Source organism: Chrysochloris asiatica, unplaced genomic scaffold, assembly GCF_000296735.1.
Source record: "Chrysochloris asiatica unplaced genomic scaffold, ChrAsi1.0 scaffold00033, whole genome shotgun sequence".
Lineage (NCBI taxonomy): Eukaryota > Metazoa > Chordata > Mammalia > Afrosoricida > Chrysochloridae > Chrysochloris > Chrysochloris asiatica.
Window position 1 is genome coordinate 16,880,267 of NW_006408551.1, and position 23,455 is coordinate 16,903,721.

Here is a 23,455-nt window from a genome sequence, read left to right on the forward strand (position 1 = left end):
CAGCAGTTCAAACCCACCAGCTTCTCCTCAGAAACTCTGTACAGGGTCGTTATGAGTTAGAATCAACTCAGTGGCACTTAGCAACAGCAACAATATTAAACTCTTTCTAAAAAGATCTGGAATCATTACTGAAAATAGAGGAAAACTTACTTTGAATGAAATAGTCTTGGTGGTGCTATGAGTTAAGCATAGTACTGATAACCACAAGGTAGGTTCAAACCCACCAGTTAGTCCATGGGAGAAAGACGAGGCCGTCTGCTCCTGTAAAGATTTACAGTCTCCGAAGCCCTAGGAACAGTTCTGCTCTGTCCTATAGGCTGCTACGAGTCAGGATTGACTTGGTGGCAATAGGCTTGCTTTTATCTTGAATTAAAAATAGAAAGGTTGATTCACCCAACCTCACCTGCATGCCATTATCTGAGTCTATTCTGGTATCCTACTGTATAATGAATATATACCATCATTTTTACTTAGAAAATGCAATCAGATCAATTGCAACTGTCTTTTTAGGGTCAAACAGCCCCTCTCTCTTGGCACGTTCGAATCGGTATATTAATTGGAACATCCAAAGCCATTCAATACCTGCACAGCACTGAACCGTGCTCAGTCATCTGTGGCAGTATCTCAAGGTAAATTACCCCAGAGCCCCCTTCATTGTCACAGGTAAGTTCGACTTTACACCATCCTCTGTAGTTTTCCTGATATGTATGTATGCGCATTTAGAACTCTCTTCTAAGTATTTAACATCTTACAGTTTTGTTCATGAAAATGTGTTTGCCAAAGGGAGCATTTAGGTTATCTTTGCAAATTATTAATAACAATGTCTAATAAACTATGATGTGTATTTTATTAATTATGCCTGATAGCAAACACATATTAATCTCATTTTTTTAAACTGAGGCTTAAATGACATATGGGAATTCCTGGTGTGATGCTGTAGGAGAAGCATCTAAACTACTAACCTCAGTTTGGTGGATCAAGTCTACCAGCTGCTTTTTTGGAAACGCTATCCAGGATCACTATGAGTTGGAACCAACTGGACAGTACTTAACAGCAACAAACAACATGATAGCAGTGAACAACTAAGACAAAGTTGGGTGGCACAAGTGGTTAAATTCTCAGCTGATAACCAAAAGGCTGGAAGTTCTAGGATATTTAGAGGCACCCCAGTAGTAAGACCTGGCAATGTACTTTTGAAAAATCAGTTGGTACTTTTGAAAACCGTGTGGAACATAGTTTGTTGTTAAAACACATGGGGTCACCATGAGTTGGGATCAACTCAACAGCAATGGGTTTTTTGGTTTTTTTCAACAGCAATTAGAATTCTTAGTCCCTTGCCTCTCCAATGTCTTGCAGAACCTACTGAGCCTGCTACCACGAAACTGTACATATTAATCTGTTACAAGCTGAGCTATACTCGTGTTTATTTTTGAGACATGAGACTATTAGAAGCGAAGTGTGTCTTTTTCTTCTCCAATAGACATAAAGAATCCTTCAGATAGAGAGTAGATATCCTGTAGCAAAGCCCCACCTAGTAAATTTGTTCTATGTGCCGCTCTTTCTTGACTCTGTTCAAAAGTAGGTAAATGCGTCTTTGATGAATAGCAGGGAAGAGTGAATTTTAAAGGCTGCTGTCTTTTCTGAAAAGGGCTTTTCATGTATATCTTGTATTAAGTGTATTTTCATGTATCTCATATCTTGAAAAAGGCTTTTCATGTGCTTTTGATTTGAGCAGAAGAGAGCTGATTGTTTGTTTTTCTGGTGAAATTAATGCCGTAGAAAGACTCCGTATTTCCACTTAATCCTGAGAGACAGAAGGGACTACTCATAGCTATCTGTTCCTGTTGCAATGTGGCAATTCATCAACTGCTCGTGGCTCCACAGTATCAACACAGAACTGATGTACCCTCATGGGACCTGGGCATCATGGGACAGTGAAGATCTCAGGGCTTGGTGGTGTAGCTCATGAGGTCCCAAAGGCTGATAGCTAGCCCTAAGCTGACACAACTCCTTTACATGCAGCTTGCATAATATCTAGAATTTTGGTGTGCATATTTGTGAGGGATTGCATTGTTTCCCTCATATGTCCCTCATACTGGGGAAGGAGGAACACTGGGGCTATAGAAGCTGAGGAAAGTACTTCAGAGAGAGAGCCTTTCTTTGCAGTTATTGCCCTGAATTTGGACTTCTAGCCTCTTAAAGATGGTGTCCTGGTGTGGTATTATAGGATAAGCACTGAACTGTTAACCCACCAGCTGCTCCCTGAGAACCCTATATAGGGTCGTTATGAGTCAGAACTGACTCGACAACACTTAGCAGCACCAGCTTTCTACAGGAAGTACAATGGCTCTGTACGATAAACACTGGACCACAAACCACCGAGTTGGTGGTTCAAGTATACCAGATTCTCTACAGGAGAAAGTTGGGGCTTTCTGCTCCTGCAAAAATTTACTGTCTTGGAAACCCTATACAGACTCACTATGAATCAGAACCAACTCAATGGCACTTAACAACAACAACAAGTTTCCGAAACGGCGAGAAACACATTTCTGTTCTTTAATACCACCCACTCCACTTGCAGTATTTCTGTTAATTTTACAGCCGCACTAGGAAACTTAGGCAATATTCTTCGTGTGGTTTAAACGCTAAAATAAAAGCATTGAATTATTTGAAATCCCAAACAGTACTGCATTTATTTAGTAATTTTCCTTCTGTGTGAAGGAAGCCCTTTCCTAACAGTAGAATTTATGGGGGAGGACAGGGGGAGAATGGGGTTCTGTTACTCAAAGAGTGAGGGAAAGATGGGGAAGGATAGGGAAGGTCCCCAGCTGGAGTGTCATGTGGAGAAAGGCACAATACAGGCTCTGCCCACATGACAATTGTTCTTCGTGGCCACCATTGGATGATGCCATTCAGATGTGACACTCTAGCATATCTCTTCTTATGTTACTTAAGACACAGACTGTGGGCCCTGATTTCACCCTAGTCACTCTTTTTTTTAAAGTTTTTATTGTGAATTGAGTGATAGTTTATATGGGAGAACATCAGCTTTACATTCATCCTATTGTATTTCGTTTCATTGCAATGATTACAATCCCATCCATGCATCCTCAAATAACCAAAGGGTACACCCTATTCACTCTTGGTTCATATCTTTGTTGTCATTGTTGTTGAGTGCTGTTGAGTTGGTTCCAACTCATAGTGTTTCTGTTTCTGAGGAGCAGCAGGTGGGTTTGAACTGCTGACCTTGTGGTTCATAGTCCAATGCTGATCCTACAGCGTCACACCAGGAGTCCTGGTTAGTATCTTGTTATTGTTGTGCCATCAAGTGGGTTCCTGCTCATAACAACCCTGTATAGGGTTTCCGAGGAGCTGCTGGTGGGTTTGAGTCTCCACCTTGTGGATCAAACTGACCTTGTGTTCCAGTGCTTTGGCAGATGCTATGTATAATCATCCTCCACTTTGTGATCTTGGTAGCCTCTTGTTCGAAAGAAGGGTTTCCTTAAATGTATGGCCTGTATCCAATATATATGAATGTCTGGCAGAACTCACTCTCTCTCAATCTGGTATCTAACTGATCATATTCTAAACTCCGATTCATGGGATGTGAGCCAGCTGCCTGTCACCTGACCCAATGATTTTGGGATTCACCAGTTCCTGTAGTCCAGTGAGTCTGTGGCTCTTAACTTCCAGTTTGGGGTTTGTGAGTCCCTGCAACAACATGAGTTAGGAGCTGCCTCTAGCCTGAGGTCTGACCCATGGATTTGCCAGCCTCCACAAGTGCATGGGTCATTTCCTTGAAATAAATCTCAAGAGAGAGAGAGTGAGTGTGTGTGTCTATGTGTCCTGGTGTACTGCTGTAGGATAAGTCCTGGATTGCTAACCACAAGGTCTGTGGTTGAAACCTACCCACCGCTCCTCGAAAACCCTATGCAGGGTTGCTATGAGTCAGAACTGACTCAATGATATATGTATATGTTGTGCTATTGTTAAGTGCTTGTCACATCAACTCCGACTCAGAGCAACCCTGTACAGCATTTCTGAGAAGCACTGGTGGGCTTGAACTGCTGACCTGTGGTTCACAGTCCAGTGCTGATCCCACAGCTGCACACCAGGAGCTATATATATATATATATCTTTCTGGGTGCTCTGAGTTCAAGGACTCAAAGCGCAGAGTCTATGTTGGAGGTCACCAACGTAAGCACACTGGTAGTGAAACAATGTTTCATTCACAAAGAGAAGGAACAGAGCAAAGTCAGCTTCATGCAGTCAGCAGGTTCCATCCCCACTGTGGGGACAGGGCTGGTGTTCTTCATGCATACTTCTTGTGCCACTGTGAGAGACCCCATTCCTTCCCTGATCGGAGCAGATATAGGAATGGGGTTGGTCAGGTTCCCTAAAATCCCCACATGAGTAAAGCAGAGAGAATGTGTACTGTAGCAGGAAGGGATGTTTCCAGCAAGGCGAGACAGAGGGAGAGGGAAAGAGACTGCCCTCCCAGACTCCATTTTCAGGGCCCAGGGCTTCTGTTTAGGCAGGTGAGGTGGGGGTTGGAAGGTTATACCATAGATTCCTTTCCTATTTCCCCAATGCAAACAGTCCACCTAGGCAAATGTCTGAGGCTGGCGTTCAGGGACTGTGGACATCTGTTTGAGAAATGTGATTTTACAAGATTTCATCAGTGAATCCCTGCTTGTTCCAGAGCAAACCAGTCCCTTCCATAGGCATTGAACTCTCCACCTGTCTGCTGAGCCTGCCAGCAGAGATGTTAATTAGTGCCAGTTATAATAGTGGAGTCTCCTCCTTTCATTTGGCAATGCGTACACCTGGTCTCTGGAAAATGGAGTGAGAACACCTCATTTTATTCAGGCCACTGAACATCTGTCAGATGGAAATGACAGTCAGGACCCAGCAGTCTGGCTCAATGTGAATCGGCTGACATACATTACCCTCTTAAATCTCTTTTAAATGAATTCTTCACTTTGCACTAAACCTGGACCTCTTTGATTGTTGGTCCCTGTACTTACAGCCCAGTGTTTTAGGAAGGTCTGAAATCTCTTCCTCTTCTGCTTTCTGTCATATTGATTTGCTAAATCTTTGTAAGAAAAAGTGGCTTCTAGGAGGAGTACCATGTCATTGCACAGCTACGGTAATGTTTCACAAAAGGGCGTCTCAAAATCTGTGTCTAACACTGGCCTTTTCTTTGAATAAGTCAGGGCTCTGCTTTAACTGGGGTGAAAAGTAAAAGATATTAATACCTTTTAAATTTTATTTTCTGCATTTGTGCCACAGCTGGAAGTCATTTGACATTATTAAACAATACTTCTAATGATATGAAATAACATGGAACAATGTGTATAAAGCAAAATGAAGTGAGAAAAAGTGAATTGAAGTAGAAAACAGTGTGTAATTATAACTGTAGAACTAAAATTTCTTGCATTGAAAAAAAAGATTACTCTGTCTTGAACGCTGTGATCTTTTAAGATCTATCTATAGGGATCAAATTGATGCAACAATTCAAAAGATTAGGTAGGAACCTTAGGGGGCAGTGAGTTTATGGTAGTGGGGGGAGAAGAGGAGGATGCAGAAACGGTTCAATTGGTGTAGGTTCGGCTGTATACATTGTCAGCAACAACTAAAGTGAAACAAAGTATCAAAGAAGTTAAAAAAAAAAAAAAGATTAAAAGGAAAGTATACCAAAATATTAATAAGGCTTTATTTGGACGGAGAGGCTATGGCTTAATATATTCTTATAGCTTATTTTTTACTTCTACTTTTTTATGCTTTCAGGTTTTTATTTAAGAAGGATCTTCCACTCTTAAAAATGCAATGTATTATAAAAAAAAATACTAATTTAGCATTCAAGCCTTTTTCTCTTAAACCAAATAACTGGAAGAAGTTCCAAGAAGGGATCTCAAGATAAGTGAAATCCTAACATTATCATTTGACTCATTCTCTGTAGTTAATTCCATCCATAAAGATGCCTGATAATCTTACACCTCTATGGTTTTAAAAATAGTTTAAGAAATGGAGCTTGCAAGGTGCCCAAAGTATGAAGAATACTTTTAAATTTAAGCAAAATGAAATAGAATCCACTTTGTCTCTGAGGAGGGAAAAGAAATCTGTACTTAATGTACAAGTAAAAAAACTTAATCCAGAGTTGGCCAAGGCCAACCAAGGTGGTACCAAGTGGAACATCTTCCTTTCAAATTCTGTGACCTTGCATCTGCCTGTCTTTTTACTGGGTGCTATATTCACGCTGTTATATACTGACCAAGCCTTACCCTGATCAGTTTCTGAGCAGGAATGTTCAGTTTTTAGAGGCACTTCCTTCTGATGTCTGAAGAGACTCTGAAACTTGTTCTTAGATAAAGAGTAGTTAATGTGAATGGAAGAAATAATGAAGTTAAAGAGGTGAACAAAAGCTTTCAAAAGGGTAGCTCAAGAAGACAAACTAAGTGTTAAAAGGTGCACCTATAGTTAGAAAAGCAAAAGGGACAAACACATTTCTCATGCTGAAAGAAATGAAAAAAAAATTCAAGCCTTGGTAAATACTATTACATTAAGAGTAGTTTGTAACCTACAGGATTAGGGAGCTCAAAGCAAGTCAGAAGACTTTAGCTTGACATAGAAGCTCACTGAATAACTTGTTATCAATCTTCCTAGCAACACTGAGTTCCGGTATTGTGATTGTCTTAGTTTGACAGAAGAGAAAGCTGAGATTTACAGAGGTTAGTTACTTGCCTCTGACACTTGGCTGTAGATGAAGTAAGAGAGGTGAAAGCCAATGTTTGTATGACTTTAACAGTCATATTCTTGTTGTTGTGAAGTGCCATCGAGTCAATTCTAACCCATAGTGACCCTGTGTAGGGTTTCCAAGGAGTACCTGGTAAGCTTGAACCACCATCCTTGCAGTTCAAATGACTTTGCATTCTGACACATTAGCCCACAGTGCCACACCAGGACTCCACGTTAGGTAATTAAAAGTACCGAGCATTTGCTGGTGTGGTGCTGTAGGATAAGAACTGGACTGCTAGTGCAAAGTCTGAGGTTGAAACCCACCAGCAACCATGAGTCGGAACCGCCTCGACAGTACTTAATAGCAGCATCTCTGGAGGAATCCCTGGGGTGCCAATGGTGAAGTGCTCCACTGCTAACTGTTAGCATTGAAATTCACTGAAAGACACCTTGAAAGAAAGACTTTGTGACCTAGGGCAGTTCTACTCTGAAACACAGGGCGTTGACAAGAGTTGAAATTGCCTTGTCAGCAACTGGTTTCTTTCTTTCTTTCTTTTTCTTTTTTTTTTTTTTTTAGTAGCATTACTGGAGAAGTTCCTGGATGGTGGGAATGGTTGACATACTCACTAACAGAAAATCAGAGACTATCCAGGGGAGCACAATAGCGCCAGAAAATAAACACTGACCTGTGACTCATAAGGTCGGCAGTTCAAGCCCACCAGCCGCCTAAGGGAGAAAGATGAGGCTTTCTGCTTCTACAAAGTTATACAACCTTGGAAACTCTATATAGGGTTGCCGTGAGTGGGAACCGACACAATGACACTTAACAACAAAACAAGTTTACCCAAGGGTACCTTGGAGAAAGGCCTGATGATTTACTTCTGAAAACCCAACCATTGAAAACCCTGTGGAGTGCTTTTCCTCTGACACAATGGGGTCATCGTGAGTCAGAGGTGACTCAACAGCAGCTAGACAGCATTACTCATGGGAAGCATTTCCACCTGGGATTACTGGCAGCAAGTTGGCTTCATCTGTAGAGGTAGAGAAATTAGGAAGGAGAAGAGAAGGTAATTAGTGTGTGCTAATTTGAAGATGTTGACTTTGAATTTCTAGTGAACCAATGGCAGCAGGCAGCAATTTTGAGGGGGAAGATTAGGCCTGAAGATAAACATTTGGAATCTTACCCATATTCAAGCAGTGAGAGTAAATAGCTTTCGAAGGAAAAAATTATCAAGCTCCAGGCTCAGAACACCCACAGAAGGAAGCAAAGCCACATTTCAAAGGTATTTTTGAGATGTCTGGTGGTTTATTTAGCCCAAAAATGTCTTTGTAATTTGAACTTTTTTAAGAGACTGTTTTAAAAACAAAACTTGTTACCAGATGGTGGAATTTGAGGAAGAAAGAGATTTAAAGAAAGGGCAATTGAAGAGTTGCAGTCTGTGTGCTTGGCAAAAGCCCCTCACATTTTTATTGGGGAAACAAACATGTTTTTGAATTACAGGATCACATAAAAGCATCTGAAAGCTGTAAACCTTCTTGTTATTTACGTCCTATCCTTTACTGAGCTTAATTGTTTTCACATTTATGAACAATTTTACATTGAACTGCATTTTATCTCACAGTGTTGTTTGAGGTATCTCATCCTTAGGTTTTTTCATCCCTGGCATTCATTCCTATTCATGTTTCCAAAGCAAGAAGAGCAGGTCTAATGTTTTCTAAGAGATGATGTTCTCTAATCAGCATTGCCATTTGTCTCCTGCCAAGTGAAACAGTGTTTCATACAAGGGAGGTGATCTGGGAAAGAAAGGAAGACAGAAGCCAGATGCTGAAAAACGGATTTCTGAAAAATGGAAATTAATCAGAGATGTAAGGTTATAGTAAGTAAGGTTATAGATCATTTCTTTTCTGAGGGATTATAAAGACTGAGTGACTAGAGAGAGGGGGTTGTTGTTGTTCAGTGTCATCGAATCAGTTATGACTCATAGAGGCCCTAAATAGGGTTTCGGAGGAGCTTCTTCTGGTGAGCTTGAACTGCCAACCTTGCGATTCAGCACATTAACCAGCAGCGCCATACCAGGACCACACACAGATGGGCCCCCTCACAGATAGCAGGCAAGGTCCTACTTGATTCTGACACCAAGACAGCAGACCAGGTTAAGTACTTGTCCCAAGGACACAAAAATCCTATAGTATATATAACAACAATAGTCCTATAGTATATATAACTATAACTATAACTATAACTAACTATAACTATATATATAACTATATATATAACTATATATATAACTATATATATATACATACATACATATACAAGGAGCTCTGGTAGCGTAGTGGTTACGAATCGAGCTGCAAACCGCAAGGTTAGCAGTTCAAAACTACCAGCTGTTCCACAGGAGAAAGATGAGGCTTTCTGCTCCTGTAAAGATTTACAGCCTCGGAAACCCTGTATAGGGAGGGTCGCCATAAGTCGGAACCAACTCCACGGCACACAACAACAACAACAATATATACATATACACACATACATGTTGTTAGGTACTGCTGGTTCTACTGGTTTTCCAGGTTCGAAATCTTTACAAGAGTAGAAAGAGGACCAGCTAGTGGGTTTGAACTGCCGACCTTGTGAGGAGCAGTCCAGTATTTATGCTACAGTGTTATCACTGCTACACACACACACATACACACATACACAAGGGTGAGTCAAAAATTATCCACCCATCCACATCTACATCTGATGATAACTTTAAACATGCATGTGAAATGATTCTGTTGAATACATGAGCAATAGTGGATTATGCAAATAATTTGCAAATCAGCCATGACTCTGCCTATGAAATAATCCACAATAGATGTGGGTTTCGAAAAGTTTGTGTGAGATGGGTACCAAAACAGCTCATGGGCGATCATAAATAGGAGCATTTGGACATCTGCAAGTAAAATTTGGACCAATATTCTAGGGAAGGTAAAAGTTTCTAAAAAAAAATTGTTACTAGTGATAAGACATGAATCCATCAGTACAAGCTTGAGAGTAAACGGCAGAGTATGGAATGGAAACATCCTCAATCACTGACCAAGAAAAAATTCAAAAGTCAGCATCAGCTGGAAAATTGATGCTTACAATTTTCTGGGATTCTCAAAGGCCAGTATTGGAACACTATCAGGAAAAAGTTCATCAATCAACAGTGCTCCTTACAGTGAGATGCTTACTGAAGAGCTGAAGTTTAAACTTTGGATTAAATGCAGATGACTGCTATCCAAGGGTGTTGTGATCTTGCATGGCAATGCACGTCCACACACCTCTGCCCACTGTTGACACTGCAAACACTTTGTTTTATGGTGTTAACGCATCCTCCCTATAGTCCTGATCTTGCTCCATCAGACTTTCACCTGTTTGATCCCCTGAAAGCAGTCTTTCAAGGATGAAGATTCACCTCTGATGAAGAAGTGAAGACAGCAGTGCATTCGTGGCTCACGGTTCAGCCTAAAACATTTTTAATAAGGGACTATGAAAGCTTGTTAACAGATGGACAAAGTATATTGAAAAGCAAGGAGGTTATGTCAAAAAATGATGAATTTGTCTTTTCTAAGAATTAATTAAAATTAATTCATCAGCCTGAGAGCAGATAATTTTTGATTCACCCTCATATACATGGTGGTGGTGGTTATGTGCTGTGGAGTTGGTTCCAACTCATAGTGACCCTGTGCAGGGTTTCCGAGGCTGTAAATCTTAACGGGAGCAGAAAGACTCATCTTTTTCCTCCAGAACAGCTGATAGTTTCGAACTGTCGACCTTGAGGTTAGCAGCCCGACTCATAACCACTAAGCTACCAGAACTCCTTCCTCATATACATATACTCATATGCATATGTACATATTAGCAATCATGTGCTTTCAGGGCATTTGTCCTTAAATTCAAATCCTGTGTTATAATCCAGGTTTATCATTTTACTTGGTATTTTAAGGCCTGAGGGATTCTACTCAATCAGGACACAGACTGGTGACCAAAGAAGGCAAGTTTGATTATAAAGTGGCATTTCTTTGAGGGAAGGATGTGCAAAACCCCAAATCCATTGCCGTCAAGTTGATGCTGACTCACAGCCTCCCCATATGTTACAGAGCAGAACAGCTCCATTGGGGTTTCTTGACCATAATCTTCAGGGAAGCACATTGTCAGGCCTTTTATACTTGAGTACCACTGGGTGAGTTTGAACCGCCAGCCTTTAGGTTAGTGTTGTTGCTAGGTGTTGATTAATTGGTTCCAACTCATAGTGAGCCTGTGTTCAAGAGAATGAAACACTGCCCAGCCCTGCAGTGTGAGGACGGCACAACCATTGCCACCTTTGAACCCATTGCTGCAGTTTCTGCCAATTCATCTCATTGATGATCTTCTTTTTCTCAGACCCTCCACTTTACCAAGCACAATGTCCTTCTACACAGACTGGTTCCTCTTTTTTTGTTTTTTTAATGTTTTATTGTGAATTATGTGATGGTTAACATGGGAGAACATTAGTTTTACATTCATTCTATCGTATATCATTTCATTGCCATGGTTACAGTCCCTTCCATGCATCATCAACCAACCAAAGGGTAGACACTACAAGCCTGCACCCTGGCCGACGGACTGGTTACTCTTGCTGACATGTCCAAAATACATAGCTTCTGAGGAGCATCTGGTTTCATTTCTTCCAAAGTATAGTAGGCATGTGCAACACCACCTAAAATTGCTTTAGAGAATCCTACCAAAACATAAGTTAAGTAACATTCCTGGTCTTCTATGTGTTTAGGGTCTCCCCACCTCGTCAGTGGAGAAATCACTGCTCCTTCTGCTAAAAGAATTCTCTAGAGAGGTGATGGCCTTTCTGATAGCTTTTTGAGAAAAAGGGTGAAGAGATGGCCTATAAAAACACTCCATTGAAGGTGTCAAAACTTGGGGTGTGTTGGTTTTTTTCTGTCTCTAGTGACCACAATAGCAGCAGTGTCCTTTTGTATTACATACTTATGGTTTTAGTTATTTTATGATGTCTTTATTTTGTCAGTCTGCATTCTCCTTATAGGATAAACGTCGTAGCTGACCTGCTTACTAGCTGAAGACACTTTATGTTTGAACATTCTATTAAAGATGAAACAGGAGAAAGAATTGGGATAGAATTGATTGTTGAAAGGCCTTTTGCAATTTTCACTTTTCTAAAACAGAACATCCTTCCTCAGCTACCATTAAACTTTATTTAGAACAGTATAAATCACAGGACTTGAAATTTATGTTATACACTGAAGTCAGCTCATAAACAACTTGTCTTTTGACCAGATAACATTATTCAAAGTGTAAATGCAGTACCCTAGAACAATTTCAGATTCTTACTGATGGCCTCTCATTGACCCAAAGTCCACTGTGGATTTTATCATTTAACACATTGTTTTCAGTTACCAAGTTCACCATGACCTAACTTACTGAATCATGAATTAACAACTGCTAAAAGCTTCCCACCAGTCCTGGGGAGGGTCAAATACATGGAATCGATGATAGGCTTTGTTGTTTTTATTTCTTCATTTTGGTACTTTGAGAAGACTTTCATGATTCTAAGTATTGCACAAAGTCGTCCTTTTGAATTTTCGTGACTCTTCTGGCATTTTAAGTTATGATTCTTTACCTTCTTGCCTTTGAGCTAGAACAGAGGAAGAAGGGAACTAGGTGCTCAGGATTAGAAAATATGGCATTTAGAGCAACTGTGTGAATCATACAAGCCATGGACAACACTGAGGAACATGAGTATTCTAGAATACTTAATTGTGTTCATGAGGAACCTACATAGACCAAGGGGCAGTCATTAGAACAGAACAAAGGAAACGGAATGGTTTAAAATTAGTAAAGGTGTGCCCAGGGCTGTATTCTTTCACCATACTTACTCGTTCTCTATGCTGAGCAAATAATCCAAGAAGCTGGTTTATAAAAAAGAACATGGTTAATATTGGAGGAAGACTCATTAACAACCTGTGATATGCAGATGATACAACTTTACTTACTGAAAGTGAAGAGAATTTAAAACTTACTAATGAAGATAAAAAATCATAGTCTTCAGTATGGGTTGCATAAAGAAGATAAAAATCCTCAGCACTGAACCAATAAATAACATTATGATCAATAAAGAAAACATTGAAGTTGTCACAGACTTAGTTTTGCTTGGTTCCACAATCAACATTCATAGAAGCAGCAGTCAAGAAATCAAACAACATATTGCGTTAGGCAAATCTGTTTCACAGACCTCTTTAAAGTGTTGAAAAGATATCAGTTTGAGGACTAAGGTGCGCCTGACCCAAGCCGTGGTATTTTCAATAGTTGCATATGCAAGTGAAAGTTGGACAGTGAATAAGGAAGACTGTAGAAGAATTGATGCATTTGATGAGATATATGGTGTTTGAGAAGAATATTAGACATCCTGGTGTAGCACTGTGAGATAAATCAGTGGACCTGGACCTCAAGCTCAGTTTGAACCATGAGATTGGTGGTTCAAACTCACCACCTGTCCCTTAGAAACCTTATACAGGGTGGCTATGAGTTGGAACCGAGTCAACAGCCCTTAACAACAACAATAGACTGTTAGAAGAACAAACAAATTTATGTTGGAAGAAGTACAACCAGAATGCTCCTACTTCAGACATATTATCAGGAGGGACAAGTCCCTGGAGAAGGAAATCATGTTACGTAAAGTTGAGGTCCGGCCAAAAAAGAGGAAGACCCTCAATGGGATGGATTGGCATAGTGGAAGCAGCAATGGACTCAAGTGTAAAAATGATTGTGAAGATGGCATAGGTCAGGCAGTGCTTTCTTCTGTTGTACATAAGGTCACTATGAGTCGGAATTGACACAATGGCACCTGACAACAACAATAATCCTATCCTGAAATGAAGTGGGAGCATGCAAAAGAAAGCAGCCAGGCTCTTGAGTCTTGGCAGCAAGGAGAGCAAAGCTCACTGTCTTCCTCTCCTCCTGGCAAACCTGGAAACTTCTTGCATTAAAATGCCCGGGCATACTGAAGGATCAGCCCATCTCAGTAACCCCAGTCTTGATCTGAGTAAGTGCATCATACATCTTTGGAGGAAGTAGTTATGAACTAAACATCTGTTCTTGTCTAGCACTGAAGGGAAGATAGGATCTGACTCCAGTGAGTCCTCACCTTGAAAGGAATGTCAGGATAGTCCACACTTTTCCAAATGAGGAAATGAATGGCGAGGGATGAGTGAGATCCAAGCTGATTTCAGTCGCTGCTAGGTTTGCACTATCTGGAGAGAAATGATAAGGTAAGAAGAGTGAGAATTGTGCTTATTAATAGATGTCTTGGGGCCTCTCGGACTCTCTCCCCATAAATTCAAGGATCACAGTACCAGCAAGGATAAGATAGGATTTTTGGATCATTCTATTCTCTTGCCATGCTTAGAGGAATAAAAGTTGTTAAGTGCCATCAACTCAGGTCCAATTCATAGCGACCCTCTGCACAAGAGAACAAAACACCTCCTCACAATTGTTATGCTTGAGCCCATTGCTGCTGCCACTGTGCCAATCTATTTTATTGAAGACCTTCCTTTTTATTTGTTGACCCCCTACTTTGCCAGTCCTTCTGCAGGGACTGGTCCTTTCTGATAACATGTCCAAAGTACGTGAGTCTCATCATCCTTACTTTCAACACAGATTTGTTTGTTCTTCTGGCAGTCCACGCTACCTTCAGTATTCTTCACCAACACAACAATTCAAATGCATCAATTCTTCTTCAGTCTTCTTTACTTATTGTCGTTTTCAAATGCATAAGAGGCCACTGAAAATACCAGGGTTTGGGTCAGGTGTATCTTAGTCCTCAAAGTGACATTTTTGCTTTTTAACGCTTTAAAGAGCAGCAGGTTTGTCCAACACAATACTTCATTTGATTTCTTCACTGCTGCTTCCATAGGTGTTAATTGTAGATCCAAGTAAAATAAAAGAAGGTGTAACCCACTGCCATGGAGTCATTTCCAGCTTATAGTGACTGTAAGACAGAGTAGAACTGCTTTCTTGTGTAGAGATTTCTGAGGATGTAAATCTTTATGGAAGCAAATGGCTTCATCTTTTTCCTACAGAGGGGCTGGGGGGTTTGAATCACCAACCTTTTGGTTAGCAGCCCAATGCTTAACCCACTGAGCCACTAGGAGCTGTTCCAAATAAAGTTAAAATGTGTTATTTTCTATTCTTAAAGGGTTCTTGGGAGTCATTGAATTTTTTTGGTTGATATCTCAATCTTAGACAAAGTCTGGACTGAAATTATAGAGGCCTTCATATGTAGATCCTAACTGCAGCTATTTTGAAAGCATATGTATTTTGCTTAGCTAAGCAAATATAATCAAGCACTGCCTGAAAGCATTTTACACCTGCTCCCCCATCTCCAACTTGACCTTATTTCTTTAATGTATGTTTTGACTATTTTAAGTTGTAATATTAATAATTGAGTGGCCTGCCTGAAGTCTGTTCCCTGTTCTGATGAATGGTACCGAGAAAGTTAATCATGCCCTCCTTTGAGATGGTTCTTGGGCATCGTGACCACCTTGTCCTTTAGTGTGTGTTAGCATTGTAGCTCCCTCTGCATGTCGTATGTGCCCAACCTTATCAAAAGTGCTTGTAACAAAGCATCATTCAAACACATAGGCACCCCTTTGCTGTAGGTGTTCCGTTAGTCGACTCTTGTAGTAAAAGCTTTTCTCTTTCTTGGTTTATCTGGATTGTTTGTAAATTAGACTTAATCACTTCAGAATATCAGACCCAAGCTTTTGGGCAGCATATAGGACTCCCCCAGACCTGAATTTCTTTAAAAAGTGGAGTACTCTGAATATAAGGAGCCACAGTAGTTCAGTGACTAAGCACTTGGCTACTAAAGGAAAGATGGGTGTTTTGAACCCACGCAGTAAAGATTATAGTCTAGAAAGCTTTATGGTGCAGTTCTGCCCAGTCCATGGCACCGCGGTAAGTCAAAACCAACTCGACAGCACCTTACAACAACAATTCTGAATACTAACCCTCCAATTCAGAGCTTTGAACCTGCCTATTTGCCTGTTCATACAGTGAAAGCAAGGATTTCTGGAACCATTTAAGATCCAGTGTTGACTTCAGGATTGAGAATTTCTTGTTCTTAACCCAGTAGTAACTACCATTTTTTAATAACAGTGTGTTGTTAAATGTAGTTGAGTCACTTCCTACTCATAATGACCCTTATAGGGTTTCCAAGGTGAGACTGGTGGGCTTGAACCACTGATCTTGTGTTTAGAAGCCCAGTGCTTGTCCTACTCCACACCAGGACTCCAAATAACAGTGCATAATTTGTAGTACAACAATTACTCTTATTGCCATCTTAGGTGAGTGGGTGGACCTAGAAATTATTTTTAGTGAGAAGAAAGTCTGTATTGCTTTGGGACAAAAGCTTTGAATAGCACCGAGGAAAACTGGGAAGAAGGAAAATTTATCTCCGCCCCCCCACTCCTCTATCAATATCCATCTCCTCTCTTATGATTATTCAGTCATTGTCATCTTTGTTTATGTTATTATTTGCCTTTGAGTCAGCCCCTGACTCGTGCCAACCCCACAAACAAAAGAATGAAATGCTTTCCAGTCCTGTACCATCCCCATAATCCTTTGTAGATTGGGCTGTTGTAATTCATAGGATTTTCATTGGATGAGTTTCAGAAGTAATCGCCATGCCTTTATTCCAAATCCATTTTAGTCTAGAAGTTCCATTGAAAACGCCCATGGAAGCAGCAGTCAAGATATCAAATGCAGTAGCATCACCTGTTCAGCATCATAACTACCCACAAGCCTCCACTGACAGACGGGTGGTGTGAGCACAGGAAGTACTCTCGCTGACAATCACACTCAAATCTCCACATGAAAGTCAAGATTCTATTGGTGAACCACCTGTGCCCCGCAGTCGTCATTTATCTACCTTTAATTGAGCATTAAGTTCTAGACTACACGTTCTACTGTCCAGAATGCTCCTTGGAAGCCAGGATGGCCAAACTTGGCCTCTCATACTTCAGACATATTACCAGTAGGGACCAGAGCCTGGAGAAGGAGATTATGCTTGATAAAGTGGAGGATCAGTGAAAAAGAGGGATTCCCCCAACAAGACGGCAGCAGCAATGGTCTCAAGTGTAGCAGCAATCGTGAGGATGTGGCATAGGACCAGCCGGTGTTTTGTTCTGTTGTGCATAGGGTCGCTATGGGTCAGAAATGACTCAATGGCACCGAACAACAACTGTTCGTTTCAGTCCTATAAATTGTATTGTTTTCCTCAATTTCACATGTGAGGAAAGAAGAACTAGAGGCTTATGGGATGACCCACCTGCAGTCACACAGTGAGGAAAGGGAGAACTGGGACATGAGTCAGGTGAAATGTGTCTACTGGTTTATCCTTTCCCATCTGTCCAAAGGTAGCCCTTCTGAGGGTAACAGTCAGCTTGATGCTTCCTCTCAGCCAAGATGTCAAATGACTATTAAGGTTTTTCCATGACAACAGCTTAAATGGACTCTTTATATTATGCAAATATCAGTAGTTTAAAAAACTGGGAGACAGAAAAGCTGTAGTGATGGAAGAGTGGGCTCAGAGTTACCATTAAGGCAGGGGTTACCTAAGAGTCTTGAAATCACTCCAGGTCAGTGGCTCCTTGCTGAGAAGCCTCACATTCCATAGCACAATTTTATGTACATGGTTGGTGTTTTTGTTAGGTGCCATCACATAGACGCCAATTCACAGCACCTCATATAACAGAAGGAAATGTCTGGTCCTGAGTCATCCTCACAATCATTGCTATATGCATGAGTCCACTGGGTTGCAGCCACTGTGTCAATCCTCTTGGTGAGGTTCTGCCTTTTTTTCTTGGACCTACTTTACTAAGCATGTTATCTTTCTCCAGCAACTGGTCCTTTCTGACAACATGTCCAAAGTAAGAGGAAATGTCACCATCCTTGTCTTTAAGGAGCATTCGGACTGGACTTCCTTCGAGACAGATTTGTTTATTCTTCTGGCAGGTCGTGGTATAGTCAGTATTCCTTACCACTGCCACAGTTTGAATACATCAGTTCTTAGGTCTTTCTTTTTTTTTTTTTTAGCTAACTTTCCCATACATATGTGGTGAGTGAAAAGACCATGACTCGAATCAGGTGCACCTTAGCCATCAAAGTGACTTTGCTTTTTAATACTTTAAAGAGGTGATTTGATTTCTTCACTACTGCTTCCGTGAACATTGATTGTTGATCCAAGAGGAATGAAATGCTTGACAACTCAGACATTTCACTGATTAACGTATTAATAATCATTAATGTTTTCATTCCTTGTAAAAACAACTCAAGGAAAGCTGTTTTGGTCAACTTTAGTTTCTGTCTCCTACTGACAAGCATCAACTTTATCTATCAACTCTAAATATCTTACCTATAAATTTCAAACGAAACCAAACTTAAGCCAAACTCATCATCTGATTGGTTTCAGACTCATAGTGACCCTACTGGATAGCATAGAAGTGCCCCACGGGTTTCCTAGGCTGTGATTTTTATGGAAGTACATTGTTCTACTGTGGAGTGGCTGGTGGGTTTGAACCATTGAACTTTCAATGAGTAGCCTAGTACTTAACCACTGCTCCACTTCTGCAAATTTTAAATGACTTATTCCCAGGGTACGTTTTTATTTTCTACAACTTGTGAATTTATTCTCTAAGAAAAATGAGTAAATACACTCTGTTATTGTTGTTGTTATGTGCAGTGGAGTCGGTTCCGACCCATAGCGACCCTGTACAGGGTTTCTGAGGCTGTAAATCTTTACAGGAACAGAAAGCCTCAACTTTCTCCCACGGAGCGGCTGGTAGTTTCGAACTGCTGACCTTAAGGTTCCCAGCCCGATTCATAACCACTATGTTACCAGAGCTCCTAAATACCCTCTAGTTCATGAGAAATTGTGTTTTCTTTTATTTTATCAATGTTTTGTGTTAACCAGCTTGAAAGGGAGCTTGTGATGTTGTTTTTCACTGAAATATCTTTATGATCTCTTGTCTTATTTGTGCTTGATCACAATTTTAGTGCGAACATTCTTTTGGATGATCAGTTTCAACCCAAAATAACTGATTTTGCCATGGCACACTTCCGACCCCACCTAGAATATCAGCATTCTACCATAAACATGACCAGCAGCAGTAGTAAACATCTGTGGTACATGCCAGAAGAGTATATCAGACAGGGAAAACTTTCCATTGCAACAGACATCTACAGCTTTGGAATTGTAAGTGCCAACTACCAGTTAACAAAGGGGGAGAGTTTATCACCAAGAATATCTAAATTCTAAGAAGAATATTTTAAAGGGCTTTAACGTCAGGTTACTGATTTCCTGTTACTCAATATCTTAGACACTAAATTCCGTGTAATAAAGTAATAAAACTAAAGTGATTAATTAAAATAACATATGAATTGTTATGGTCAGCAGTTGCAACTACTATTTGTGAATTCTTTAGATATAGTCTAACTTTCTATATATTCCTTGTAGGTAATAATGGAAGTTCTGACAGGTAGTAAAGTGGTGTTAGATGATCCAAAACATATTCAACTGGTAAGAATTTCTTCATCTCTATCTACATCTGTATCTTGGTCATTTTTCTATATAATAAGCTTGTCTCCTTCTCTTCCTAGAGGGATCTCCTTATGGAACTATTGGAGAAGAGAGGCCTCGATTCATGTCTTCCATTTTTAGATAAGAAAGTAAATCCCTGCCCTCGGAATTTCTCTGCCAAGCTATTCTCTTTGGCTGGCCAGTGTTCTGCAACACGGGCCAAGTTAAGGCCACTGATAGATGAAGTAAGTATACACAGATTTATCCAAAACTGGGCCCACAGGATCATGGAAATTTAAAATTGGAAAAAAATTGTATATCTACTTGAATTCTTTATCAATAGGCAACTCCAGGCCCCAAAAGAGAATTCCAACCTAATAGTTTTTCCACGTCAAAAAGTCCCATCAAAAAAGTCTTGGTAAACCAAAAAACCAAACCCATTGCTGTCTAGTTGATTTGGACTCACAGCAACCTGGTATGGCAGAGTAGAACTTCCCTGCAAGGTTTCCAAGTCTGTAATATTTACAGACATATACTGCCTGAGCTTTCTCCCTCAGAGCTTCTGGTAGATTTGAACCACCAAACTTTCAGTTATCAACCCAACACTGAACTCACAGTATAACCAGGGCACTTGGGTGGGATCAGGGCACCATAAAAGATTTAGTGAAAAAGATGAAGGTGAGCAGTCTGGAGACGATACTTTATTCAATCTTCATTAAGAGATCTGGCTCATTTGGTCCTGGCAAGATGGCGGAGTAAGTAAGAGATCTGAACCTCAGCAACAAAAGCATGGGGGACCCAGTGAAACAGATACAGATGGTTATCTTGAAACCATGAGCATCAAGGAGCAATGTAAGAAGAAAAACAGGCAGACTGTGGGCTAGGGTGGAGCAGCGTGGCCATCGTGATCTTTTGCAAATGGCTATTAATTAAAGGAGCTCTGGTAGCGTAGTGGTTACGAATCGGGCTGTGAACCACACGGTCAGCAGTACGAAACTACCAGCTGTTCTGCAGGAGGAAGATGAGGCTTTCTGCTCCCATAAAGATTTACAGCCTCAGAAACCCTGTTCAGGGTCGCTATGGGTCGGAACTGACTTGACGGCACTTAACAATAACAACATTGATACAGTGACCTGCAGGCACAGGATTCTGCTGGAGGTTGGTGGAAATGGTGTGCAGTTCTCCCTTGTTCTGTGCACTCCTGGTAGCAGGGATGTGGTCAGTCCCCACCCTCACCAACACAGTGGATAGATACATTCCCTCCTATGCAGTCTCTGCTCTGTCTGCAATCAGGTGCTTGGCAGCATCCTGCTTCTCGAGGCATGTGAACCTGCCCTAAACTATGACACACAAACAGTGAACAGAAAATTGTGCTCACATTCTGGTCTCTAGCACATTGACCAGACAAGTAGTGAGTGCCTGAGAATACTCCAATATACAATCACCAACTAGCTACAAACATGATGCCATGACGTCTCTGAGAAAACAGGCAATTTCAGTTTATGAAAGAAACAAGATAGAGTACCTCAAACAAGTGACCAAAATACAGAATCAGATTATAATTATAGAAACATAATTATAGAAATAGTACCTGACCTACTTGATAAGGAATTTGAAAGAATGCTAATTAGGCAACTTCAATGAACTGTGAGAAAGATTGACAAAAGAACAGAGGAACTAAAGGAAAACAGACAAAACTATGGAAATTTTTTATAAACAAATTGACAAATAATTGAATAATTAGGAATCATATAAAAATAGCAATTAGAAAGCCAGAAGATTAACATTAAGACTTAAGAAATAGATAACACATTGAAAGGGCAAAGGAATAGAATTGAATCAATGGAAAGCTGAATTATTGAGATTGAAGAAAAATCTCTCAGTATTCATCTGCTAGAGAAACAATAATTAAAAAAAAAATGTGAAGAAAGCCTAAGATTTATGTGGGACACTATCAAGAGAAACCACCACTTGTCTGTCCATCTATCATACTGTGGTGGCTATGGCACCAGTATTTTACATACCAGCAGGGTCACCCTGGGTGGAGAGGTTTCAGCTGAACTTCCAGATTACGACAGACTAGGAAGAAAGCAAGGCAAACCACTTCTGAATATTTAACCATGGAAAACATTATGAATAGCAGTGGAACGCTGCCAGATAACACTAGAATATTAAATATAGAAACGTTATGAATAACAGCAGAACATTGTCAGAGATAGTGCCAGAAAAATGAGTCCCTCCGGATGGAAGTCACTCAAAATACCATTTGGAAAGAGCTGCCTCCTCAAGTAGGGTTGACCTTGATGATGTGAATGGAGTAAAGTTTTAGAGACCTTCATTTGCTTATAGGACACAATTCAAAATAAGGAGAAGCAGTTGTAAACATCCATTAGTAATCAGAACATGGAATATATGAAGTATGGTTCTGGGTAATTGGAGGTTGTCAAAAATAAAATATAAGAACATGAGCCCAAATGAGATGGTACTGGCCCTTTTGAATCTGACATTCAGAATGCTTACTATGCCGGGAATGACAAATTGAAGATGAATCGCATCACATTCATCACCTAAATGAACATTCCAAAATCTATCTTGAAGTATAATGCTGTCTGTGAAAGGATAATACCCATATGCGTATAAGGAAGACCAATTAATACCACTGTTAATCAAATTTATATATCAACCACTACAGCCAGTAATGATGAAATTGGAGAATTCTACCAACTTCTCCAGTCTGAAGTTGATCGAACATGCATTCAAGATGTATTGACAATTACAGGTGATTGGAATACAAAGGTTGGAAACAAAGAGGAAGGATCAGTAGTTGGAAAATAAGACCTTGGCAATAGAAACAATGCTAGAGGGCGCATGATAGAATTTTGCAAGACCAATGACTTTTTCATTGAAAATACATTTTTGAAACAATGTAAAACACAATTATAACATGCACCTCAACAGATGGAATGAATACATAGAAGTAAAATTGACTATATCTGTGGGAAGATATGGTGGAAATTTTTCGTATCACCAGCCAAAATAAGATCAGGGGCAGACTGTAAAACCAACAATCAATTGCTCATCTACAAGTTCAGGCTGAAGCTGAAGAAAATTAAACAAATCCACATAAGCCAAACTTTAACCTTGAACATATCATACCTGGATTTAGAGATCACCTGAAGAATAGACTTGAGGCACTACACACTAATGACTGAAGACCAGAAGAGTCATGGGGTGACAACAAGAACATCATATAGGAAGAAAGCAAAAGGTCATTTAAAAAAAAAAAAAGGATGTCAGAAGAGATTCTGAAACTTGCTCACTACTGTAGAGATGCTAAAGAAACTGGATGAAATGAGGAGGTACAAGAGACAAACAGAAAATTTCAAAGGGCAGCTCAAGAAGTATTATAATGAAATGTGCAAACACCTGGAGTTAGAAAACCAAAAGCAAAGATCATGTTCAGCATTTTTGAAATGGAAAGAACTAAAGAAAAAATTCCAACCTCCAGATATAGTATTGAAGTATTCTATGGGCAGAATCTGAAAAGCTAAATTATATGAAGAAAAAACATGGCATCAGGACTACAGGAAGCCTGATTAGCAAACTGTGATATGGAGATGATACAGCCTTGCTTGCTGAAAATGAAGAGGACTTAAAACACTTACTAATGAAGATCAAAGACCACACAGTCTTTGGTATGGGTTGCATCTCAATGTAAAGAAAACAAAAATCCTCACCACTGGACCAATAAACAGCATCCATATAAATATAAAAAAGATTAAAGTTGTCTAAGACTTCATTCCATCAACAGTCATAGAAGCAGCAGTCAAGAAATCAACTTGCACAAGACCTCTTTGAAGTGTTGAAGAGCAAAGATCTCAGTTTGAGGATTAAAGTGTGCCTGACTCAAGCCATAGTATTTTCAATAACTTCATATGCTTGCGAAAATTGGACAGTGAATAAAGAAGACCATAGAAAAATTGATGCATTTGAGCTATGGTGTTGGAGGAGAATAGCAAAAGTGCCGTGGATTGCTAAAAGAATAAACCAGTACAATAAGAATAAGCCAAAAGAAGTACAATCAGATGCTCCATAGAAGCCAGGAT

At 40.1% G+C, this 23,455-nt stretch overlaps 1 protein-coding gene across 1 annotated transcript in view; it reads left to right on the plus strand.

Moving 5' to 3' along the window:
• The window catches only part of IRAK3 (interleukin-1 receptor-associated kinase 3), a 90,641-nt gene that overhangs the window by 60,680 nt on the left and 6,506 nt on the right, over window positions 1-23,455 (plus strand). Inside the window, 4 exon segments of the mRNA XM_006859610.1 lie at window positions 511-629; window positions 18,827-19,025; window positions 19,287-19,349; window positions 19,430-19,594. Of these exon segments, the coding sequence (XP_006859672.1) occupies window positions 511-629; window positions 18,827-19,025; window positions 19,287-19,349; window positions 19,430-19,594 (546 nt within the window).